Source organism: Ochotona curzoniae, unplaced genomic scaffold, assembly GCF_017591425.1.
Source record: "Ochotona curzoniae isolate NIBS_2020 unplaced genomic scaffold, NIBS_Ocur_1.0 contig_3622, whole genome shotgun sequence".
NCBI lineage: Eukaryota > Metazoa > Chordata > Mammalia > Lagomorpha > Ochotonidae > Ochotona > Ochotona curzoniae.
Window position 1 is genome coordinate 6679312 of NW_024465926.1, and position 24344 is coordinate 6703655.

The window sequence follows — 24344 nt, forward strand, 5'->3', positions numbered from 1 at the left end:
TGTGCTCCACAGCTGCCAGACCGTTCGAGGAGCCGGGAAATGGAATGGAGCAAAGAAGAATTACGGCAATTATAAAACCTCACTGCTATAGATTGTCAGATTAATAACCAGCATTAGCAGAACTCTGCTACACCACCAGCAGCGTAGGGAACGAAGAGCCCGGAGCCACAGGGAGAAGTCATCACACAGCAAAGCAGAGATGTTAGCTACAGTAAACCCAGCAAGAACTGAAAAGAAATCTGTCCACAAAATAAAACAAGTATGCCTGCCATTCACACTACCCAACCGCTTTTTTGTTTTGTTTTGTTTTGTTTTTGTTTTTGGCAATGCTATGTGAACATAGGAACTGCTCAGGTTAAAAGCACAGACATCAAGATACGGTATCTTTTGGGGGAAAAAAATAACACATCTATATGCACATTCACACAAAGCAGGCAAAGGACTGTGACTAACACAGTCACACCTGACCATGAGTCCACACACTGTTCCAGTTTAGGACGACTTGATGTTCTCCACGGACATCACAGCTCTTGTTTCCCTTCGCAGTGATCTAGAAGGCGCGTAGTAGAAACCAGGCTTCAAGCAAAATCAGAGTTGGGGCTGGCAAGATAGCTCAATCGGTTAATCTCTGTACAGAAGTGCCAGCATCCCATAATGGAGCTGGTTTCTGTCCCAGTTCCTCTAATGACTATCCAGCTCCCTATTTATGGCCTGGGAAAACAGCAAAGAACGGCCTAAAGTCTTAGGAGAGCCCTGCACCTGCCTGGGAGACCCAGAGGAGGCTCCTTGTTCCTGGCTTCAGATCGGCTCAACTTTGGCCATTGTGGCAATTTGGCGGCTAAACAGACAGAAGATGTTTCTGTCTTTATTTCTCTCTACAATATCTGCCCTTCCAATAAAAATAAATTTAGAAACAAAAAAGACTTAAAAGGTAACAATCAAGAAAGCAAAATTTCTCTGTAGTTTATAACATATTTGGTGATTAATTTGCAGGTGTCTCAAGAATGAAAAGATAAGGGTTTTTGCATTTTCAAATAAAACCAAAAAGACAGAAGTAGTTAGAAAGCACCCAGAAGCACACGTATATGCATGGAAACCTGTGGGGAAAAAATTATAGTATAAAGAAATCAATTCAAATGTTCTCTCAAAGCACAAAGACAAGACGGTTGATATTTGGTTTGTCTGCACCTTAAATAAGGCAGACATTGCCCGTTCCTTCCCTGAGGACTTAGCACTGGTCAAACACTCACAAGAGAGTAGAGGCATGAACCTGGAACTCCTTCCGGCTCTCCCACAGGAATGCCAGGGATTCAAGTACTTGGGTCAGCACTGGTTGCCTGCCAGGTGCGTGAACAGAGGTTCAGTCCAAATCGGAAGAGCCAGAACTCCAACCAGGCACTGTGCTACGAGATGTGGGCATTCCAACAAGAGCTCAACACCCTGAGTCTCAGTACCCACTCCCGCAGTGTGACACTTCAGCACATGTCTACAAGGTCATGGACTGGATCAGGGCAGCCAGCATCTCTCGCCCTTTCTCTTCCCTCTTCCATCATTTATTCAATGGGAGGCTCCTCTCTCTGCAAAACGGCCTCAGGATAGAGAAGGGAGCAAGTGAAACAATGCACCCCACCCCCCCATCACTATCACGTGATCCCAAGCACGCAACAGTGAAGGTTTCAGATATTTATGAACTGTCCTGCTTCAGACAAACTCAAACCAGTGGACTGCTCCCCAAACTCTGGCAACAGCTGAACACCCTATTCCAAGCGTGTCTCCTGAGAAAAGCACCTTAGGTAGGAAAGAAGCGGGAACATGGTCTTCTCCGCTAAAACTCAAAGAGTCCGAGCTGTTATCTCCCATCCCCAGGTGGAGTGATGCCCCCAGCACCTCCCCACCACCGACAGCCTACTCCCCGTGACTGTCACCTCACACAGCACGAGGACCTCCGCTGCTATGGTGAAAGTGCTGATCCAATCACATGTGTCCTTGTAAGAGGGAGGCGGGAGGAGGTTTGAGTGCCCAGGAGAGGAGCAGTGGGGCAAGCAAAGATCAGAGCGATCTGCTTTGAATGCTGAGGGCTGGGCCGCAAGCCATGGACCAGGCACCCCTAGAAGCTCCGGAAAAGGCCTACAGACGGAATCTGCCTGCTGACCCCTTAACCCGAACCCGGCGACGCTGCACATTTCTGGCATTCACAACTGCGAGCAACTAAGTTTGTCTCAAGGCACTGAGTTGGTAGTGTGACCTCTCACAGTGACAGGAAACAGATCTGCCTTCGAAGTCCTCAAACAGGCCGGGAGCACACAAGTGAGACACGCACACCTGCACGCTTCGGTGCATCACCACAAACTTGGGCAAGGACGATGCACAGGCAGGGCCTGCTCCCTCTTATCAAAGTCTTCCCTGGCCAAACCAGCAGGCAAAAACACAAGGGATTCGGGGGAAGCAGCAGCTGCTCAAAGTGCACACAGACTGACAGCTCCTGTGTCAGCCCTGCAGGCTCAGAGCAGGGCAGCCCTTGCCAAGCGCCGACTCCAGCCCCTCTTTCCCCATACGGACCCGTTAGAGTGCTCTCTGCCTCGTCAAACACTCTACCTGGTAACTGTACATCAGCTGAGAACTGGAATTTCCTTTGCTAATAAAGTTGTAAAGGTGCTTTGTTCGCAGAGGACTGGCAATATCAACTGATGGTCTCTTGAACCCAGCCGCTGGCTTCAGAAGCCACCGTCACCTTATTAGACCACACAGACACACATGAGAAGGAATGCAGTCAGAAGACATTACACCGAAAGATGCGGGTTCTTTCATTTTGTGTATATCTGAAAGGCAGCGGCATAAAGAGACAGAGAGAGAGCTCTTCAAATGCCCGAGATAACTGGGGCTGGGCACAGCTAAAGTCTGAACCCTGAACTCCACTGGGGTCTCCAACACAAGTGGCAAAAGCCTAAGGACTTGACCAAAACCTGCGGCCTTCTGGGGTCCATGTTAACAGACAGCTGTGTCTCAGCAGGAAACCTCAAACATGAACGGGGTACCCCTATACTGAACAAAGAGGCGGCAAAGGCTCACCCAGCTGCATACAATTCCTGCCCTGAAGCAGAAGGGTGAGAGCTCGTCCTTACGGGCTCTGACGGCTGACGCAGCACGGGCTCGCCATAGGAAAACAGTTGATGATTTTCATTCTTTTCCTTCATGTGATCACTAGGAAAGCGGTTTCCAGAGTCAAGATGTGGCTGGCAATTTTGTTGCTGTCATATAAGCAAATTGCAGTTGACAAGTGGATTCTGTATCTACATGGGAATTAGTCCTGTGTTGTGAGCAGAGGCAAGAGCGTGGGCTCATGATACTTAGAGCAGTCAGGAAAAAAGCATTGGCCAAGAGGTGATGGATCCCCCCCCCCCGATTCCACAGGAGCTTCAGTCTCTGCACAGTCTCTTTCTGAAGCATCAACTTGTGGCTCCCAAATACCCAGCTCGCATTACAACTTCTTACTTCAGATGGGACAGCACCTGCTAAAATTTTCTAGCCGCCTCCACTAAGTCAACTGTGCAATGCACAGGGTTGGGGCTTGACCTCTGGTTTCCTTTAGAAACTCGAAAGATAATCTGCAGAAATCTCTCCACACACACACACACACACACACACACACACACAAAAGAGGGAGGGGGAGGATCCACTGAGGAATTAAATTACTCTATTTCCATCTTTTACTAAGCCTAATTTGTCCCCAGAGAATGTTCTTTTGTTATTCTCCCCCAACAACAAGCAACTTTCCTACCACGTGATATTGTTCATTACTACATTTTCACATACTGTTTTATTTGAGTCATACAAAACAGTGAGAGGAATGATGACTTTCTTGCTTTTTCGCATGAGGGAAGTGCGGCCTGCGGTACAGAGGGGACTTGCCTCTGGGTACAGACTGTGAATGGCATCTGTCTCTTGGTGTTCAGCACCCTCTTCCCACTGCATCACAGTCCTCTCCAAGAAAAGTGTCATGCCTTTCCAAGTGCAGGTAAAGTTACATTCAACGGGGCCTGGCACGGTAGCCTGGTGGCTAAACTCTTTGCCTTGCATATGCCCGGGATCCCATATGGGCGCCAGTTTGTGTCCCAGCTGCTCCACTTGCCTTCCAGCTCCTGTGTATGGCCTGGGAAAGCAGTCGAGGATGGCCCAAAGCCTTGGGACCCTACGCCCGCAAGGAAGATCTGGAAGAGGAATCAGCAGATGGAGGATCTTTGTCTCTCCTTCTCTGTGTAAATCTGACTTTACAATAAAAATAAATCTTGAAAAATAAGAAGTTATATTCAAGCACTACACACTCTTGACTATGAGCAGGTAAATGAGACGGCAGAGTAACACATTCACTCTTAATATAGCAGATGATTCTATAAGCAGCACAAACTCAAGCACACAAGTGCTCTAACAGCCAACTCCCCGTAACAAAGATGTTACTGTGATGCGCTTACTTAACGTACAGTAGTTTTCTTCATCCTTCCCCAAGTTGAATAAATCTTCTTCACTCTGACTGCAACAATAAAAAAAGTTTTTTTTCCTCTCACTTGATTTCTTTTTGCTGGATCAAGTCACTACCTGACCTCCAACCAAAAAATAGCTAATCGTTTCCTTTCATACCAAGGAAACATCAATGCCTCAAAGCGGTTAAGCAGAGAGGTCATTCCGGGACAAACCTGCAGATACTATGGCAGCCTTCAGAGGCTCCCAAATCAAGGAAGCTAGGAAAAATACCAAACTAATTGCAGGAGAAACCCGATCCCCTCGCCTCCCATGCCAGAACTAGCTCCAGGTTATTAAAGGCTCGCAATGATGAGCAGACAACTCCCTGGGCACACGGGAGCCCTTCGACAACCTTGCAAGGGAGGCGTCTCTGCCCCCGTCACAGGTGGGGAACAGTTCAGAGGAGGATAGTGACTTGCCCTGACCACTTGGGTGGGAAGCAGTCAGTCCAGATATCAACAGAGCCCACTACCGCCCAAGCGTCGCCCACCGTCAGCAGAGCTGTTCCCAGCGGTGGTACAATCTCACCACGCCAGAGCCAGGCTCCCTAAAGATGACAAGGCAAAGATCTCATCAACAGATTTCTCTGGGGGAAAACTGCAAAACCCAAAATCACCAATTCTCACCCAAATGTGAACATGGCACTCCCTCCGTAATAGCAGTTGGTGAGTCTGGGTAGGCTCTGGGATGCTCCCTACACCCATGCTTTACCAAAACTGTGGTGGCCGTGAGTAGCACTCCATGGCCAGGGTAGCAGGTAAAGCACAGACTTTGAGGATAGAATGTCATAAGCCAGGGCCGGCGGGGGGAGGGGATGGCAAGGCTGACTTTGATATGAATCTCAACTTGATCACACGACTAAACATATACTGAATGTAATAGACACTTTGAGATTAACAAACTTCTAAAGAGAAAGGAACATTTTCAAAATTATACCACCTGAAGCAATCAATTAGCAATCAATACATATCTGATACTCATGCACAGAAAATGAAGACAATTCGTAAAATAAATACAAATGCCAGATATAGGAAGAGCTTATCAATTTTACTGATAATCAGAGAAATGCAAATTTAAGCGATGCTTTTCAAAAATGTGGACTCCCAAAGTTGGTAAGGGTGCAAGACAAATGGGCATTCGAACTGGTCTAAGCTTCCATGGGCACAGGTTGACAGAACAAATAAAGATACTAAGGTCATGAAGAAAATCCCTCGATTCAGCAATTCCAATCCACAAAGTAAAACCATAGAATAGTCACAGATGGGTACAAACATTTAATTACAAAATGTTCATCTCACTGCATAGCTATTAAAAAGCTGGAATCCACCCAAATGTGCTGCATGGAATGAAGCACAGGAGCTGTGTAATGGAATACTATGCAGCCACTGGAGAGGCAGGCACAGCTACGATCCAGTCACACGGGACACACGCTCACCACCACATACACCAACCAGCAAGGGTGGACGTCCACCCGGGAAGAATCGTGAGGGTTTTTCTTATCTGCCTCTCTCTCTCTCTCTTTTTTTTTTTTTTTTTTTTTTTTGCAATTATCTACACCTTCTAGATTTTCTGTAAGGAACACGTGTTTAGCAATAAAAATAATTTTCAGAATAATTAAACAAGAAGGCACGTAAAGCTAATTGGGTATAACTCGTGTTGTATATCTAACAGCAACAAGGCTTTGTTTCTGTTCTCCAAGGATTCTTCCTTAGCCCACAGGCCTTTGGAAGGAAACTCCACATCTTAACCTGCAAGCAGTCAAGGTTTGAGAAGTCACCTTCCCACCCTACCTCCTTACATGCACTGCTCCCAGCACTCAGCCCTGCAGAGCCAGCTTCATGGAATGCCTGATTCGAGCCTCAGGCTTAACACACTGAAAGGCTTCTGCGGATGACCGTGACCATGCACTATTGTATCTCAGACCAGGAGGGCAGCAAGGGCAGTGCAGTGGAGCTAGCCACGGACTTGCATGATTCCCTGCCATGCCCTAGCGGTACCAACCACTCCAGAGAAACTGCTTCACTTCTGACACTCTGCCAAGACAAGTGCTGGGCACTATGGTGAGAATCCAGGCCAACAGGTATAGAAGTTTCATAAATTGTACAAGGCTAACAACAATAATTACATCCATCGACAGATAGGAATATAGAGCAATTGAGCACTTCTTAGAGCTACGGATGATGGTGAAAAATCCTTGGATGAATCCAGGTTCACTTTCTGGATGACCACACCAAAGCATCTGCATTCTGGTAGCTTCCTTTACAATTTTGTTCCTACAGAAAGCTCGGCTCTGCTCGCCTTGACAAACAGGATGCAACAGAACACGTGTCTCTCATACACACAACCCATCTGATGTTCCCTCTTGTACTAGGCCAAGGAAACCTTGACTTGTTTCCAGAGCAGCACTATCTGAATACAGCTTCCACTATGAAAAAACAAATACTGTAAAATGTAAACAATTAGACTGAACCCTCATCACACATCGGTTATGATATGCCTCATTAAGGTGAAGTTTGCATAGCTCAAGACCACCACTTTGTGAAATACACTGGTATTTATTACACCAAAGGGAGATAAAGAATTTAGGCAAGAAATTCAAGTTATCAGAACCATTTTGGGCAGGCTACGATGCCTTAATTTGGAGTTCCTTGTGAGACATGCCTCCTACCGAGTGACCCCTGGTTATTCTGGAAAAGGCCGAGGACTCGCGTCTGAATCCTGCATATGCTGCCAATGCCCAGGAAAGCAGTCACAGTCAAGGGCTGGCAGGTGTCAGCGCACCTGTTATACCAAACACAAGAGCTCCGGGAAGGGCCATCGACTTTGACCCACCGACTGGATCTTCCACAAGCACACCTGCACGGGAGCGGTCCAAGTGCCTTCCTCGCTTTGCCGGAAGTACAGCGCATCTCCAATGCTTTCAAACTGCTACATTTTCAGAAGTGAAAAAGCTTCTGAGAAAATGAATACCATAAATAATATATATATGAATAATATAGTGTATACATTGTGTCCTCCACTTGAAATTTGAAAATAAGCATTGTTAGACAGCCAAACCGTGCACCTGTATATCTTTTTTCCTCCAGGCTAAATTTCTTTTGGACAGCTGAAGTCTGAGAGTCACAGGCTGCCCCAAACTTAAGTGAGAGAGCCAGGACAGGAAGCAGCCTCCCACCCCCTCGGTGCAGAGCGAGCCTCTTCATGTCAAGTACTGCCATCTTACTTAGGAAGCACACGCTGAGCCAAAACGACAAGACGTCTCCATGTATAAGAATGTGTAATTAATAAATTATTGAAATACATTATATACTCTTGGGTCATACAGGTGACAGAAGTAAAGGCCACCTTATATTCCTACAAGAAAATAAAGAATCGTAAGGCATTCCATGTGGAACTTTAATAGAGGCGTTAATACGTAGATAGTACAATTTCCACCTGGGGGGTGGGGGGCATCCCATTATTGAGAGGCCAGCACACTCAGCCAGCCAGTCTGGGAACACACGCCCTTGTGTAATCTGGCAGAGCAGGCTGCCGCCTCAGTACAATGGCCCCTTTTTGTTAAATGGATCTCTCCATCCTTGGCATTTCATACAAACAAAAGTAAAAAAAGAAACAAACATGACACTGGTAACAGCCTTCAGTTTGAACTCTATCGCAGACAACTACAAGACCTAAAAGATACGTTAGAAAAGTAAAAGGTATTATTTAACAAAAATGAAAGCAAGACCGGCCAAGAGGAAAATAACCATGGTGAAGGCCACCTCTTTTGTTCAACTATCTCAAAGGGCAACAGAGCCCTCTACTGGTGGAAAAATTAAAATACAGGAAGGCGCTGATGCTTTTACTGAATTTACAGAGAGCAAGAACTTTCACCACAGTATACAAAAGCAACAGACAAAGTTATTGTATTTAAGGTTTTTATCTTACACAAACTACAAAACCTCAACTAGGATTGAAATCATTATCAAATATTCCTTTTTAAATTATGAGTTAGAATCATATTATCATTGAACAATATTTTAGACGATGCCACTTGTTATGCTTCACCATAAACATTTAAATTCTGAACTTCTAAAGCATGGAGCTGACAACGCTATGCCACAAGTTTTTATGACACCTAGTTTTCTTATAAATGTACATAATCTATGTATACTTTATAACAAAACATATACATATGTATGTGTACACATGCCCTTCTAAGTTGTTTAAAAAGGATTACCAAATTTTGATTTTTTTTAAATAGATTATTCCATTTACTTTTTTTTTTAAGATTTATTTTATTTTTATTGGAAAGACGGATATACAGAGAGCAGAGACAGAGAGGAAGATCTTCCATCCGATGATTCACTCCCCAAGTGAGCGCAACGGCCGATGCTATGCCAATCCGAAGCCAGGAGCCTCTTCCGGGTCTCCCACGCAGGTGTAGGGTCCCAAAGCTTTGGGCCGTCCTCGACTGCTTTCCCGGGCCATAAGCAGGGAGCTGGAAGGGAAGCAGGGCTGCCAGGATTAGAACTGGCGCCCATATGGGATCCCGGGTGTGCAAGGCGAGGACCTTAACCACTGCGCCACCGCGCCGGGCCCAATTACCAAATTTTGAGATGCAGAATATTAACATCTCCTAAAACGGTCTTTGTTTATATGTTTAGCTTCTCAGACTCATCACATATGTGATTTCTATCTATGGTCAATGCCCAAGAATATTTAAATATAAAACAGCTAATTCATAAGGTTTTTTAAGATTTTGTTTATTTTTATTGTAAAGGCAGATGTACAGAAAGGAGGAGAGGGGCCCGGCATGGTGGACTAGCGGCTAAAGTCCTCGCCTTGAACACACCAGGATCCCATATGGGCGCCGGTTCTAATCTCGGCAGCTCCACTTCCCATCCAGCTCCCTGCTTGTGGCCTGGGAAAACAGCTAAGGACGGCCCAAAGCCTTGGGATCCTGCACCCGTGTGGGAGACCTGGAGGAAGTTCCTGGCTCCTGGCTTTGGATCGGCACAGAACCAGCCATTGCAGCCGCTTGGGAGTGAATCATCAGATGAAAGATCTTCCTCTGTCTCTCCTCCTCTCTGTATATCTGCCTTTCCAATAAAAATAAGTATTTTTTAAAAAGAAAGACGGGAGGAGATATAGAAGCACCTTCAGTCCAATGATTCACTCCCCAAGTGACTGCTCAAATACGGTAAGTTCGCCTACTCATAGCAACAATGGCCAGTGAGTCCCACAATTGTTCTCACTAATAAGAGTGCAGCAGCCATTGTCCCACATTTAGGCATGCAATTAACCCTTATTAGAAGGAGCTCACTCTGGATGAGCCCACGTCAGCCTGCACATTCCAGGAGGCAGCATATTACACTAAGCTATTTAAATGCATAGACAAATTGGCTTGACTGACAGGTGGGGGTCTACAGAAAAGCCAGGGGAACTTCCATTCTCCTCCATCTCCCGAGATCCCCCAGGGACAGCTGACCACGCTGACCACGTACAGCCAGCTCAACTCACTTCCACCAAATCCCAGCCAGCAAGCCGCTCGCTGCACAGTTGTAAGACGCCTGCCCCTTCCTGCTTAGTCTGCTTTATTGAACACAAACGCAATGGCTCTCCTCCCTTGTCTACCTACCAGCAGTTGGGGCTGTGCGGCTCCCACTAGCCCAGAGAGAGGCCTCTGTGCGGGCTAGAGAGAGGCCTCTGTGCGGGCTAGAGAGAGGCCTCTGTGCGGGCTAGAGAGAGGCCTCTGTGCGGGCTAGAGAGCGGCCTCTGTGCGGGCTATAGGAGCTTTGGGAGAAGACGACCTTGCCCGGACAGTGAGATGCTAAGCTCCACACAGAGGGATCCACAAACCAGAGCTTTCGCTCTGCAAAGTTCTCCAGGTTCAAAAAGCTGATTAAACAAGGATCAAGGAGGTGGTTAATTTCAAAGGCGGCAACAACCTAATCCTTGCAGCTCCCTGTAAGAGAGAGAAAAATATGGGCACAAGATGCAGATTAACACTGGGACAGACCCAACGTGTGGCCGCATTCTTGTTACAGGCTGGGTGTCCAATCTGCCAACATGTCATCTAAATTGTGGCCACTTTAGAGAATGCTGAGGTGGTATCATCTTGAGGAGGACTACAGGATGGCATGCAGGCCTCGGAGGCCACGCTCTGCGCAGGACCAGATGTCGACACTCCAGGCTGTGTGGGCCAGATGGTCTCTGCTGTAATTACTCAGCTCTGCTCTAACAGGCAAAGGCAGTGCTGAGCGCCGACGGGGGCTGTGGAGCGTGGCTGTGCGCCACCATGCGGTGACGGGCAGTCAGTCCTGTGCTGTAGTTGGCCCGTGCCCCAATCTAGACTGCAGAACCCAGTTGGGCAGTGGGCTTCACATCTGAGCTGTGAAACCTGGAACTGGGGGTTGGGGGTTGCATTTGGTACTGCGTTTAAGCATTAAGTATCCACCGGCTGGTTAAGCTTCCTGCTCAAGTGCATCCTAGAGCAGCTCTCGTAGGCGAGTCCATGTCCCCCAGTGGACTTGAGTCCCCAGCTCTGGCTGCTGCAGGCATTACAGCAGTGAACCAGCAGACCGGGAGCTCTCATCTGTCTTCGCCACTTTCACAAATTTCAGGAACCCATAATGCTTTTTCCTGACTTTTCCTCAAAATCCTCATGTCTTCAGGAAGAATCTCTTTGGTTGCCTTAGCAATGTCAAAAATTCAAAACACAGCTCTGTGTCACTCAAGAGCCCCGGAAGGCAGAAGAGCAGACAACCTGTGCTTTCAGGCCACTAGGAAAGGCAGGACCCTAGTCCCATACAGACTTCCCACTGAGTCTGCAAGACCAAGCCGTAGCCCTTCACATTAAAGAAGCCTGGCCCAAGGCAGCGCCTTGTGAGTGGAGGGGCCTTCAAAAGAGAGAAGAAACCGAAACTACTAAAAATATCAGATTCATCCATCAGCCTCAGTAGGGCAAATTGGGCATTCTTGGTGCTAGCTGAGGGGTCACCGCTTCCAAAATAAATTCAAAATAAATACCATTGGGGTGTATGCCAAGTCACTCTGCTCCAGAGAGAGGCGAGACCTTCACAAGGCTGGGGCACCTGACAGCTTAGACATGGAAGACGGGCTCCCTGGAGCGGGCTGGGCTGAGGCAATGGCAACCCCATTAAAGCTGGCACAGAGGCGACTCCTGAGTGCCCCCAGAAGTCTGGGAAAGGAAGGCACCTGATTCACTTTGCATTCAGCTGTTTCATTTGAAATGGGCAGAAATAAAGTAAAGATAGCAATTTATAAATTGGAGAGTTTCATAGCTCAGTAGAAGGCAGGACTTTATCTAGAAGGCACAGCCTCCTTGGGCAAGGGCACTTTCTAAGGCAGCCACGCAGGACATAAAAGCTAAGCCAGTTATGACAGAAGGCCATGTGCCTATCTTCAGCCTCTTGTCTGTACGCCTGATACCACTGCTGCCAAGTCAAAGTGATTTGCAAGTATTTGACGGCCTGGAATTTGCAGTATGATATTATTTCCAAAAGTCAGAATAAAAATCTTTTAACTCTGACTTAGCTAGACTCTGGCTTCATAGAGTGGAGATGAAGAGGGGAGGCGGCAGTGTTACAAGTGATTTCTGAGAGAAGGTAAGAGCTGAGGAAAGAGCGTGCAGGACAGGACAGGAGGGGCTGCCCTCCACCTGACCTGTCCCCCACCTCAACACCCCTAGTCCCCGGCCACGGCCACTGCTGCAGTGTCCACGAAAAGAAGGGTCTTGGGGGAAAGTGGGAGCTGCAGGGGGCTTGGGGACTGTTCAGCTGTGTTCCAGAGCTTTCCATGCCACTCTGACCAACGAACGTGCTTTAACCCCAACACTGCAGACTCTTCTCTCCCTCTCTCGTGATTCAATTTTACTGACCTGACATGGCTCCTTTGGAGCCAGGTCCACTAGCCTGAATGACAACATCATAAGCCTGGCTTACAAGCCTTTGAGAGAACAAACATTATCCCTTGTCAGATGCAACAGCTGGAACACTCCAGCAGAAAATAAACAGACAATCTACCTAAAAGAGGAAAGGAATGCGATCTTTTACAAAGGCGTTGTTCTTCAGCCCTTCCCTTGGTTATCCTGTCCCGTGTAGGTGCACGCCCTCAACCAAGACAAAGTCCGTTCATGCAACATGACATACCGCTCACTGGATGACCAAGAACCAAGTCACTGCCATTTTGTTTCGTTTTTTCCATAATGTTTACATAGTTGATTAGGGTGGAAAGGGTTAAGGATTAGTGAAAAGTGGGTGAAACCACTGTTTCCAAATTTTCTTTTTCTTCCTCTTGTATCTGGGCAAAAGGGGGAGATATTATCTAGGAGAGAAGCCACACCCAGCCTCCCAACCACCTCAGTACCTGGGGATAGGAAACAGCCCCCCAACGTCATCCCAGGGTCCCGATGTGGAGCATGTCTGGAGGGCTCTGCTCAAGTGATTTTGATAGTTCTGAAATGCTGTTGATCTCACCAATCCAAGGATGAGGAAATTCTTCCAAGGCCCATTGGCTGACATAGTCTACTCCAGTCTCCATCCACCCAGATACGTGCTGTCAACACTTGGCTAGAGAAGTTAATCTATTTGTTCTGCTCTCCTTCCTCTGCTGTGGTACCAGATGTCCTCTGCTGGCCCCAATGAACTACCATATCCTCCATGTGCAACTGGGTATGCCATCCAGTTGCTTTAAACCACCAAGGAGGCCCAGTTCTGACACATGTACTCCACACTCAGACCACAGATCCTGTGATTCTCCCCATGGTGATCCCAGACCTGACTGTGTGTGCTTACCGATATGAGGACTAGCTCAGCCCATCACCCACATCAGCCTACACACAGTGGCAGTTGCAACTGCTGCGTCAGTTCTCTTCAGCCCATTTGTTAAGTAAACCAATGAAAGCTGCGTTCCAGTCCAACCCTGCCACCACACACTCAGCCCTCATATACACCAGCAGGAGCTGCAGCCTAGTCAGAGCAACCCCCAATAACCCTCACTAAGCCTGCCCCAGTCCTGGATCTTGCACTCTCCACGTGGTAGTCTTGCCCGACAGGATTGCTCCCAGTCCCAACATTTGCCAGCTGATGCTGCAGCAAAGCCCGACCAGCCTGCACCTACTCTGGTTCATACACGCACCACTGGATGCAGTTGGCTAGCCCAGTCTGGCTCTCTCCCTAACCCAGCTTACATGCAGGTCAACAGGTGTTGTGGCTGTGCATCCAATCCCAGTTCTCACACTCACAAGTGAGAATAGAGGCCCAGCAGGGGAGCCCCCCGAACTCCCCACTACAGGGCTTGTCCCTTCTCTCCCCCAGGTCTCAGGTGTGCTGCAGCCCAGTCTGACAATGGCCTGCCTCACCCAAGACACTATGTTTAACATTGTGTCCTCAGTTTATGATCAACAACAGGCATGAAGGATTCACGCCAAAGCAGAAGTCCAGAAAATATTCTCAGTGCAGGTTGAGGCCCAAGAGTTGATTTTAAAATAAGTTTCAATTTACACCAAAACACCTACATTTACTTCTTTATTTTAATAGAGAAGGAGTCCAAACCACTGCTCTGTTAGGCTTTGGCTCTGCACCACACACACACAGAGTACTGCTCTGTTAGGCTTTGGCTCTGCACCACACACACACAGAGTAATGGGTACTCTAAGGAGGGCTCTTCACTTCCTAGGCTTGCCCTCACGATGCTAGGACAAGCTTGGAGGCTCAAGGAGGAGTCATTCAAAACCAAGACAGAAAGCTCAGAACGCAGTCAGTCAGTGGTGGGGAAGGGGGAACCCTAGGGCCGGGGCGCTCTGAAGGACAGAGAACAGGACCTCAGATAGCAGAATGCAACTCTGCTTCTTCTCTCTGCCCACAAACTTCAAGATCCATAGCCTTAGAGCAGTTGGCTCTCACTGACCCCAACACTGATGCAAATGGACCAAAACAAAGTAAAATCCCGTGACAGCTATACATAGGTACCTGTAGGACTACCTGTCCTTGACAGCACACGATACCGAAGGAAGGGCAGCCTCCTGAGCCATCGACCTCACGATGGTCACTGTGGTTTAATCGCTGGAAATTAGGAGGGTTAATTTGGAGGGTAAGACAAGGACTAGCTCTCCAATTTTATAACGAAATGAGATCCTGCTCCCAAAGGAAAATGATACGCTCAGTGACCAATGGAACCTACAAAAGCCTTTGTTATAAAGTCAGGATAGGTTGCCGTTCCCTGTATCCCATTACCAATCAATCTTGGTTTGAATAACCCACGTAATTGGAATATGACCGCACACCACACAGACCAGGTCAAAAACTTATAGATGGAGCCTCCTGTCACTAACCCCTGAATACCAAAATAGCCACAATCTTTGCTGAGTTTTCAGCTTGCAGAGGTTTCAAGGTCGGCCCCACGTAGCCTTCCATGGTAATAACACTGGGATTTTTAAAAAGGCCGTGGCTTTCATGAAACAATAGCTGGAAAGGTTATCAATACATTTTTAAATTAAAGAATCACTGTACAAAATTTCATTACAGTTAGATTTAAGCGGATTTCATGCGATAAAATAACTGTGCATTAACAGCCTACCTATTCCTGAGTTAGCTCCCGTTACGACGACCACTTTGCCGGAGAAGTCTCGGCCCTGGAGGATTTCCATGGCGGTGGTGCTGCCGTCGTATCTCTGTCTGGTGGTTGGCTTCATTGGATTGTCATCCACAGTAAATGCCAGTCTTGGGTCCAAGTAGGTGGTTCTTTTATTTATATGGCTGGAAAAAAAAAGTTCAGACAAGCATTTGTAAAGAATCCATTTAGGATGTACTGCAGAGCTTACTCTCAAGCCTGAAAAGAACAGGGACCCCCTCAATCTCCTTGCTGGCCTCCAGGAGGCTGGGGTCCCTCCCAGGGGAATGCCACGGCAGCTTCTCCTCAGAGCTTCTCTAGGATACACAGTGCCGCTCCATGACCACCACCTTGTCACCTCGGGCCCCAGCAAAGGCCTCCTGGAAGGCTCAGGCTTTCACTAAGTCGTGTAAATATGCCTGTGCAATGTCAGTCACTCTTCTTAGGAAGATGCCAATTCAATTTCTCAGCCTTGGACTGCCTGACAAGAAGACAACCCCAAATAATAAAAGTCTTGATAGACAGAGAATGGCCCAACAAATGCAGTTCTCATCGTTTTCATTTTTAGATAGATACTTTTAGATAGACACGTCTGACAGTTAATTTTAATTTAGAGTTAATCTCCATCTTGATGACAGATTTCATGACTTAAGACATATTTGCGTTGTGTGTGTATATGCAAGATCAGAGAGCATAAGATCTGCATCTGCTACCGGATGCACACTAAGAACCCAGGTTAGCCCCATCTTCCCGAGAAGCATCAGGAGCTCAGGGTGGTACCCAGACAGCAGGGCTACATGCTGAAGCAGGCTCTCACGACCTAAACAGCCAAAGCACTGCTTCTTCCCCACTCCTCAGTGACTCCTCTGTGGGGCTGAAGTTGGCTTTGGTAGGAGGACCTACACCACAGCAAGAGCCAGGCCTCTCCCTAATCCTGCAAAGCTGTTCTTACTGTCTCCTCTCTGCCCATAAACCTGAAGATCCATAACCTTAGAGCAGTGGCCTCTCTCAGACTCCAACACTGATGCAAATGGACCAGAACAAAGTAAAATCCCGTGACCAGCTGCACACAGGTACCTGCGGGACCTAACTCCTACAAAGGGCCCAGAGGAGGCATGGTGCTAATTTTGCTCCAAAATCCCTACTTGTTCCTCTAGATCCGATCAGGAGTTGGCAAACTACGGCTGACGGGCCAAATCCAGCCTGCTGCCTATTTCAGTAAATAAAGTTTGCCTGGAACACAGCAATGCCCCTCACAGGTATGTATTATCTATATAGCTGTTTTGACTGCTATAATGACAAGCTTGAATAGCTGCCACAGACACCCATAACACCTACAAAGCCTACAACTATTATCTCACCCTTTACAGAAAAAATGTTGACAGTTCCTGCTCCGTACCCATCAGAGTCCCCGAAAGGGCCAGAGAAGCTCAGCTTGCCAGTCCAGGCCTGGAGCAGCTGACTCCAAGGGTGAAGGCGGTGCCTGCAATGAATCCCCAGGGATCTTGATGTTGCTGGCCCAGGAGCTACAATTCAGAACCTACACCCCCCGCCAAGGAGTCCAATGCCTGTTTTCAGAGAATGACTGCCCAAACGTGTGTGAGAGTACAGAGACCACACAGAAGTTTATGAAATGTTACACTGATTCTTTAGATGGCTGACAAAGTTAAAAGAAAAACTTGGGTAAACCATTTGCACACTAAGCAAAGGGTTGAGATTTTTAATTTTGATTTCTTAACATGAAATTAACTGTATTAAGCAAGGTAAGGAAACATTTTACAAACTGATATGCAACAACAAACAAATCCACTCTATGCAATATACCAGACTGTCTCCACCTGGGCTTCCCATGGTGACTGAGAGACCCCCTTTCAGAAAGCCCGGATCCAGCAGCTCCCAGTACTGCAGGTGCACTAAGTATCCAAGAAGTTTGTCCAAAAACTACTTATTCCTTTTGAACTTGTTACTTTAACTGCATGATTTAATGAACTATCATTATTGCAAACAGATAATGTGTAATATAAACTGTCAGAACATCAATGAAAATCTGGTTGAGAGCCTCAAAGAATAGTTAAAAGGAAAAAATTAGGAAGAGAAAGGAATTCTAAGTGCTGACTCCAGCCTTCTGAGCCAGCTTCCTGCTAATGCACCTGGGAAGGCAGAAGATGGTCCAGGGCTGGGTCCCTCACAACCACACAGGGGACCAAGAGGAAACTCCCAGCATCCTCCTACCTCAGCTCCAGCTGCTGTGGACACGTGGAGGGTGATGGCTGCCACGGTTACCAGAGGAGGGCAGAGCCTGCTTCAAGCCCGGTCTCAGGCTACAACCCAGAAGGGACTGCAGAATTCTGGCGTGCCCATCAGGCAACAGGGTCACAGCGCCACCAATGATGGACACCAGCCAATATCCCCCACCAAATAAGGGCCAAAGTGACCCTTGCCTCAGCTTTCATGTCAAGGGGGGTTTAAAACTCCCTTGCACGCTGCTGCTTCCTCCTCTGTAGCTCCCTGCTTCTCGTCTGTCTGTCCACTACACAGGGAAGGGAAGCCCATGACCAAAGTTCCCTGGAATAAAGACCATCTAAATTCCTTCCTAGATGCGGCCGATGTCTTCTCTCCCTGGCGGTGAGTGAATCTGACAGGTGGAAGAGCTCTCTATCGCTCGCTTACGCTATCTGTCTCTTTCTATTGCTCTGCCTTTCAAATAAGTAAGTTTTCTTTTAAGTTTTTGCGCAATCAAGTTCAGTGAAAGGATAACACCAGAAAACAAACACACACACCTCTAAAAATATAAGATACAGCATACAGATTCTTTGAAAATACAGATTTTTGCTAAACTTTAAAGAAGGTGAAAAGGTAAACTGTAGATCCTATGTGTTAGGAGAAGTCTTTGGAAAGGCAGGCCTAACTACAGTCCAAACAGCACACTTACATCCCAAGAGTGGCCTGGCCTGTCGCCAAAACTTAGTGGACTTAAGCCAAATGGTCAAAGAAAATTTTGATACTTATATAGCTTTAAAAAAAAATCCTGCTTCTACTAACCAAGGAACCCTAATCCTACTAAATATGCAAACTTCTGACGGACATATTGACAATCATCAAGCACACATTCTTTTTTTTTTTTTTTTTCCAACTAGTGCAGTTAGGAGAGCGGAGCCTGAAGTGATTGCTGGGCTCCAATCCTGGACCTGTGACTTGGGCGTCATGGGAGCCCAGCCTGTGTCCTCAGCCAGAAGTCAGCACTCTAACAGGCAGCACTCCACAGAGGACTGCGGCGCTTACATGAACTAACACCATCCGAACATCGCCGGCCTCGTGCTATCTGCTTACAGTTGGCTGGGATCGCTGTGTGCTGCTAAAGGTGGAATCAGAGAGGTGAAAAGCTTTTACAGATAAAAATCCTCCAATCAGTATTCACAGTCATAGATCACCAATAGTAGAAATTTAACCTCCATGTGCAGGAGACACAGATTAATCCTATCTATAAAAAATAAGCCTCAAGAGCCATCAAATTGCACCTTCTTAAAAAAAATACAGAAGGATATGAGAAAATGCCCGTGGGGTATTATTTGGAAAAGAAGGTTACTAAACAGCTCAGAGCGTGTGGTTCCTACCTCTACTGAAATGAAAGCATGTGCACAGAAAACAGAAAAAAACAAATCTCCTGCTGCTAAGATTACAGGTATACACACTGCATGTTTTTCTACGATGTGTAATATATTTAGAGCTTAAAAGAAAATCCCATCAAAAAGCAAAACTGTCAAGAAGAGTATCTCCATCGACTTACTCAACGAAAAACACTTGTCCATTCTCATCAGTTTCTTGCTCCCATCCATACGGCAGATCTGAAACACAACAAACGAAGGTAGGTTGGCACGGGCCTGGGTGAACCCACAGTAGGTTGGCACGGGCCTGGGTGAACATAAGCCAGCACACAGGAACGTCATGCCTTCCCTACCCTCTTAGTCTAGTCTTCCCAACCAGCAGTTGCTTCAACACACTTTGGTCCTGTGTTCCAATCGAGGCAGCTGTCGAAGGTTCATTCCCCAACAGACTCCAACTTTCTATGTCTTGTTTTGGCACAAAACCCTATTTCATTCTTCAACAGTATTGAACGTCCCATCTCACTCCTGTTTTAGCTGTAAAACTTACTGGATGTTAAACCAACAGAAATTCCCCTTTGAATGAGTTTGCAGAATGCATCGCTACACAGCAGGCAGCCGCCATGATTTACACACTGACTGTGTGAAAAATGTACTTAAACTTTTCTTCCTGTGCACAAGTTGTCTCTTCAATCAGACCCCAAACCTCTTCCAGGGAATGAACCACAAGAGTTTCACAAACCACGCAGCTACTGGAAAACCTGCTAAACTGCAAATTGAAGGCTCCGATTCTTTCGTCCCTCCATGGCATAATCTGGTCACCTCCTTGCCAAAGCCCACAGGCTCCCAGAGTCCTGGACGTTTAGCATCCTCTATGCTAGAGCCTTCTTCAGATAATACCAGGACTGTCACCCTGCCGGTGACATCTCCCGACACAAGGCTCTGCTTTAGGACAACGGCATACAAACCTCCTGCTACTCGTTTTCTTTTTCCAGTTTTTGGGTGTTCCCATTGAGTCTTCTCCTCAGTGTGACTGTTAAAGGAAAAACAAAAAATCTTAAGTAAAGGTTCACATGTCTAAAAAGTAGTCAATTATACTGCACCATTTCTCTCCCGTGTGTGTGTGTGTGTGTGTGTGTGTGTGTGTGTGTGTAGTCACACGCTGGGAGGAGAACCGCACCGAAGTTCTGGAGGGTCAGAGGAGATGCCGAGAGGCTGGAAGGAGAAGTCCTCCCGCAAGCCTTTGAAAGCCGACAGCGAGGCACAGGGAGGGGTGGAGTGCCCAGCGGCAGAGAGCCTGAGGGATCACTCAGTAGCTAGCATTGTGTCTTGTATTTGCTTTGGTTTTATTCCAAGAGATATGGGCAAAAAATGAGTGCCTAGTTTACAAAGCTGATATCAAAACACAACTTTCCTTTCTCTTTCCATGTGTCTTCTTTTGATGTGTTTTTCTAGAGAAACAACTTCAACAGCCCCAGAGGCAGTCCAGAGCACAGGCAGGGCAGGCACTGGGCGCAACTTCAGAACACCCCCCACCAGGACATCCAGGTTCCAGTCGCAGCTCCCATTCCGGCACACCCCAGAGGCAGCAGGGGACGGGTCAAACACTCAGGTTCCTCCACCCGCACGGGCTGCACGGAGTTGCAGGTTCCTGGCTTTGGCCAGGCTCAGCTCCAGCTGTCATGGCATCTGAAGAGTGAGCCAACAGACAGAAAATTCTCTCTCTTTCCCCTCCCTCCTTTTCTCTTCCCACGCCCTTGCTCCACCTTTCAAATAAATAAACAGACATGCTGTATACAAAGGCTTTCACGCAGAACCTGGCATATGAAACAGCATCAAAAGTGCTAATATTTGGAACAAATTATACAAACCAGACATCAGAAAAACAAAACTGTGTTGACACATGTTCTTGACCTTGACAGACAAGGCCTACACCGGGGCTTCTTAGCACTTGGGGCAGGGTAACTCAGCAGGTGCCAGTGTGCCACTCCTCTCAACATGTCTCCAGACTCTGCCTACCATCCCAGTGGGAGGACCCAGGACAAAGAGCAGCATGTGCAAGCCCTCTGCAACCTTAGGCCCTCATCGAAACAGCAGCTAGGGCCCAGCACAGTGGCTCAATAAGCTAATCCTTCACTGCCAAGCACCACACTCCATATGGTTATTCCACTTCCCATCCAGCTCCCTGCATGTAGCCTGGGAAAGCAGTCAAGGATGGCCCAAAGCACCGGCGTGGGAGACCCACGTGGGAGACCCGGCAGAGCTCCTGGATTTGGATCAGCTTAGCTCTGGCCATTGCAGCCATTTGGGGAGTGAACCAGCAGATGGAAGATCTTCCTGTCTCTCCTCCTCTCTGTAATCTGATCTGCCTTTCCAATAAAAATAAGTAAATCTAAAAAAAAAAATAAAAATCATGACTTATGTCTCTATGTTATTCTTCCCTAAACAGAAATCCTCTATATCGTCTCCTTAGTAAGCTTTTTCTCATTTGATGAGATAATTAACAGTAAGCACTTAAACCCAAGCACTCAAAATTAAATGTACTCCATGCTCCCCGAGTGCTGTGTCCAAGCATGCTCTCATAGACAATGATTTAACACAGCACAGAGGCCTAGCGCCAATGGAGGTAAACCAGCCCTGTGGACAGACCTGCCAGGAGGAAGCCCCAGCCAGGCCTGTGGGGCTGTGACAACACTCCTGGCCCTGGGCCTCAGCCTCCCGTCGCCATCTGTGTGCAAGGACTGCTTGGAGACTATGCGGAGGTGACAAAGACACATACATTGCATCCCTCTGGTTTCAGGGCTGCCGCAGCGATAGAACATTCCAGAGATTCTCCTGAGGAAGCCCTGCCTGGTGCACTTGGGCATCAGAGGACACGAGTGCCTTTGTGGCCGATGAGCACACCTGAGAGAGGGTGGGAAATCGGGAGGGGCACACAGCACCCACTCAGGGTTACAAGTACGGGGTAGGGGCATGGTTTGCAGGAGACTTTGAGGCTTCAAGAGGACCTCCAGCCTCTGTCCACTGACGGGGCCCTGCTGCAGGATGGGGAAGACGGCCAGGAAGAGAAGCAGCCAAAAAGTTGGTCTAAAGTTCATGAGTGAAGATTCCCAAACCCCAAGAGCAAAACAAAAAACTTCCAGAGTCAGATGGGAAAAGGAGAAACCAACAGCCACTAGGGGGCGGCGGGGACACCCCGGGAGAAGACCAACAGAGGCTTCCTTCAGCCCCAAGCCGAAGAACACCGGGCCAGCAGGGTGGGAAGGAACCAAGCTCAGCCAGCACTGAGGCCACACAGCCCCATGAGTCCCAAGACACTGCTGGGGTCAGAGGAAGGACAAAGCGCACAGGCCCAAAGGCGAAAAGCCACACCACATGAGCAAAGGCATGGCAAGGCAAGGCCCAGGCTGCACCAGCAGCAGGACAAACCTGGAGAGGAGCGGGGATGTGGGGGGAACCTCAAGGGCTCTGAGAGGCCCCACACAGAACAGACTGCAGAAAAGGGGACCGGAAGCCTCAGTCTGCCCCCAGCCCAGCACGCCCTCCGCCCACACAGGCCTGCTGCTCATCTCCATGAGACCAATTCCCTGACTCGCCCCACGTGTGCAACTCCTGGGCGCTGGATGCGAGACAGGTGAACCACCAGAGATGACACAGGTGAAGCCTGTGGACAGGGCCCAGTGCCAGGCAGCCGAAGGCCCAGCGGCTGGGGCACACCCCCTCAGGGCAGGGGAATCTGGGCTGGGGGGAGAGAGGCAAGCTGCCCCTCCCACCAAGATGCCCAGGGCTGAACAAGGACAGCACTGCCTGGACCCCGGGACAGCCAGCAGGCCCCCACTGCTAGAGCTCTCTTGACTTCTCCCAGAAACCCCTTCAAAAGTCACAAACCCTGATGTCACTTCCTGACTGCCCCCCTGGGGAACCCCAAGCCTGACGTCACGCCCCACGCCAGGCACAGAGAAAACTGCCCGGCCTGGGCTCTTTCTGTCCAGCCTCCATCCTCAGGCCGCGGACCACCGTCCATGGCACGGCTCCTGCACAGGCCAGGCACAGTCTCCATCCACGCGGGCCATTCCCTGCCACCTTGAGTCACATCTGCTTCTCCCTGTGGTCAGAACAGACTCCCAGGGGGCCTCCCGAAGGGAACACACCCAGGGCGGGAGGGCCAGGCTGGCGCTCCGGACACACATAACACTGGGAACAAACTTTCTAAAGATGTGGGAGCTGGTGGAGCAGCCGAGGGCAGGAGCGTCAGAGCTGTGTGACCCCACGTGCATCCTCATTAGAGCTCTCGCTGCTTCCCTGCCTACCTGGCCACTAAGGACATCGGGGTGGAGAAGACCCACCGCGGGGATTCGACAGTGCCCCAGCAGGAGGATGAATGGGCCCTAACTCACCCAGGCGGAATTTCGAAGATGCAACCCCAGAACAAAACGAGCCAAAGGCCCTTCCAGGTGCTGAAGATCAGGGCTTCACGCCCTTGTTTCTCCACACCAGATGACAACCCATCTCACCTGCAAAGTGTGGCAAGCTCACGGTTCCCTCGAGTTAGGGATCCGCCAGAACTGAGACCTGAACGCTCCAAGTGCTTCAGGCACACAACCTCGACAGACCCCTTACTGACCCACTCTGTAGACGGGAAAACTGAGACGCGGGGTTTTCTCAACGGGCGGCTGGAGTGCGCGCCCGCGGTCCCACCGCTGGTGACGGCCAAAGGCTCTGCTAGAATCCCCCAGAACTTTCCCTGGAGAAAGCTACAAGGGCAAAGAAAAACACGGACACCTGGGCTTGCAACCCAGACCTCCGAAGAGGGAACTGGGCCTCTCCATGGTTTTGTGTTTCTCAAATGTCTCCATTTGGAGGGGTTCCAGGGTGGGCGTGACACCTGTCAGCCCCTTCTGCACCTGCGGGGCTGTCTTCTCAGCAGCAGAGGGCGCGCCTGGACACCCCCGCTTGACCCAAGGCCCACCAAAGGGGCACGGCCCCCTCTCTGGGGGTGTCTCTGCAGAACCTTCCAACAATCACTTGCACTCGGCGCTGCCCTGGCCAAGCTGGAGCGCGGGGCCGGCACGGGGTCCCGGGCGCGAGAAGCCGGCAGGGTTCCAGGGGCGTCCCAGGCCCGGCAGCCCCCTTACTTGGCATAGTACACCCAGCCGTCCTTGGTGGTTCTCTCCTCCCAGCCCGGGGGCAGCTCGTCCTCGCTGTCCGTGTCGTCCAGGCCCGCGTAGCGCAGAGCTGCCATGGCCGACACAGAGAGGGCAGGTGCTCGCTGGCCTGAACGCCCGCCGCCCTGTCTCCTCCTCACCCAGGAACTCTCCCGCTCCAACCGAGCGCCGCGCGCGTCGGGAGCCCGGCCGCACGCGCCTGCGCCCTGCGCCGCCCGGCAGCGCGCCCCGACTCCGCGCCTGCGATCCGCTCTCCGGGCTTTAGCGGCTGCCGGCCGCAAAGGGGCGGAGCCTGGAGGGGCCGGCTGCGAGAGCGCGCGGAGAAGGTGGCGGCGCCGCGCGGCTGGAAGGAAAAGCCGGAAACACGACGTGCGTGAGGGGACGGAGCGGAGCTGCTTCGCCCTCCGGTCAGCCGAGAAGGGGCGTGCGCGTCCAGTCAAGGTGC

General features: G+C 49.1%; 1 protein-coding gene across 1 annotated transcript in view; it reads right to left on the reverse strand.

Moving 5' to 3' along the window:
* The window catches only part of WWOX (WW domain containing oxidoreductase), an 870330-nt gene extending 846198 nt beyond the window's left edge, over positions 1 to 24132 (reverse strand). The window contains exons 1-4 of the mRNA XM_040982331.1: positions 23870 to 24132; positions 19703 to 19767; positions 18920 to 18977; positions 15100 to 15278 (exon numbers count right to left, since the gene is read on the reverse strand). Coding sequence (XP_040838265.1) covers positions 15100 to 15278; positions 18920 to 18977; positions 19703 to 19767; positions 23870 to 23976 — 409 coding nt within the window. The 5' untranslated portion in view covers positions 23977 to 24132. The remainder of the gene's footprint in view (positions 1 to 15099; positions 15279 to 18919; positions 18978 to 19702; positions 19768 to 23869) is intronic.
* Between the last annotated feature and the right edge of the window lie 212 nt (positions 24133 to 24344).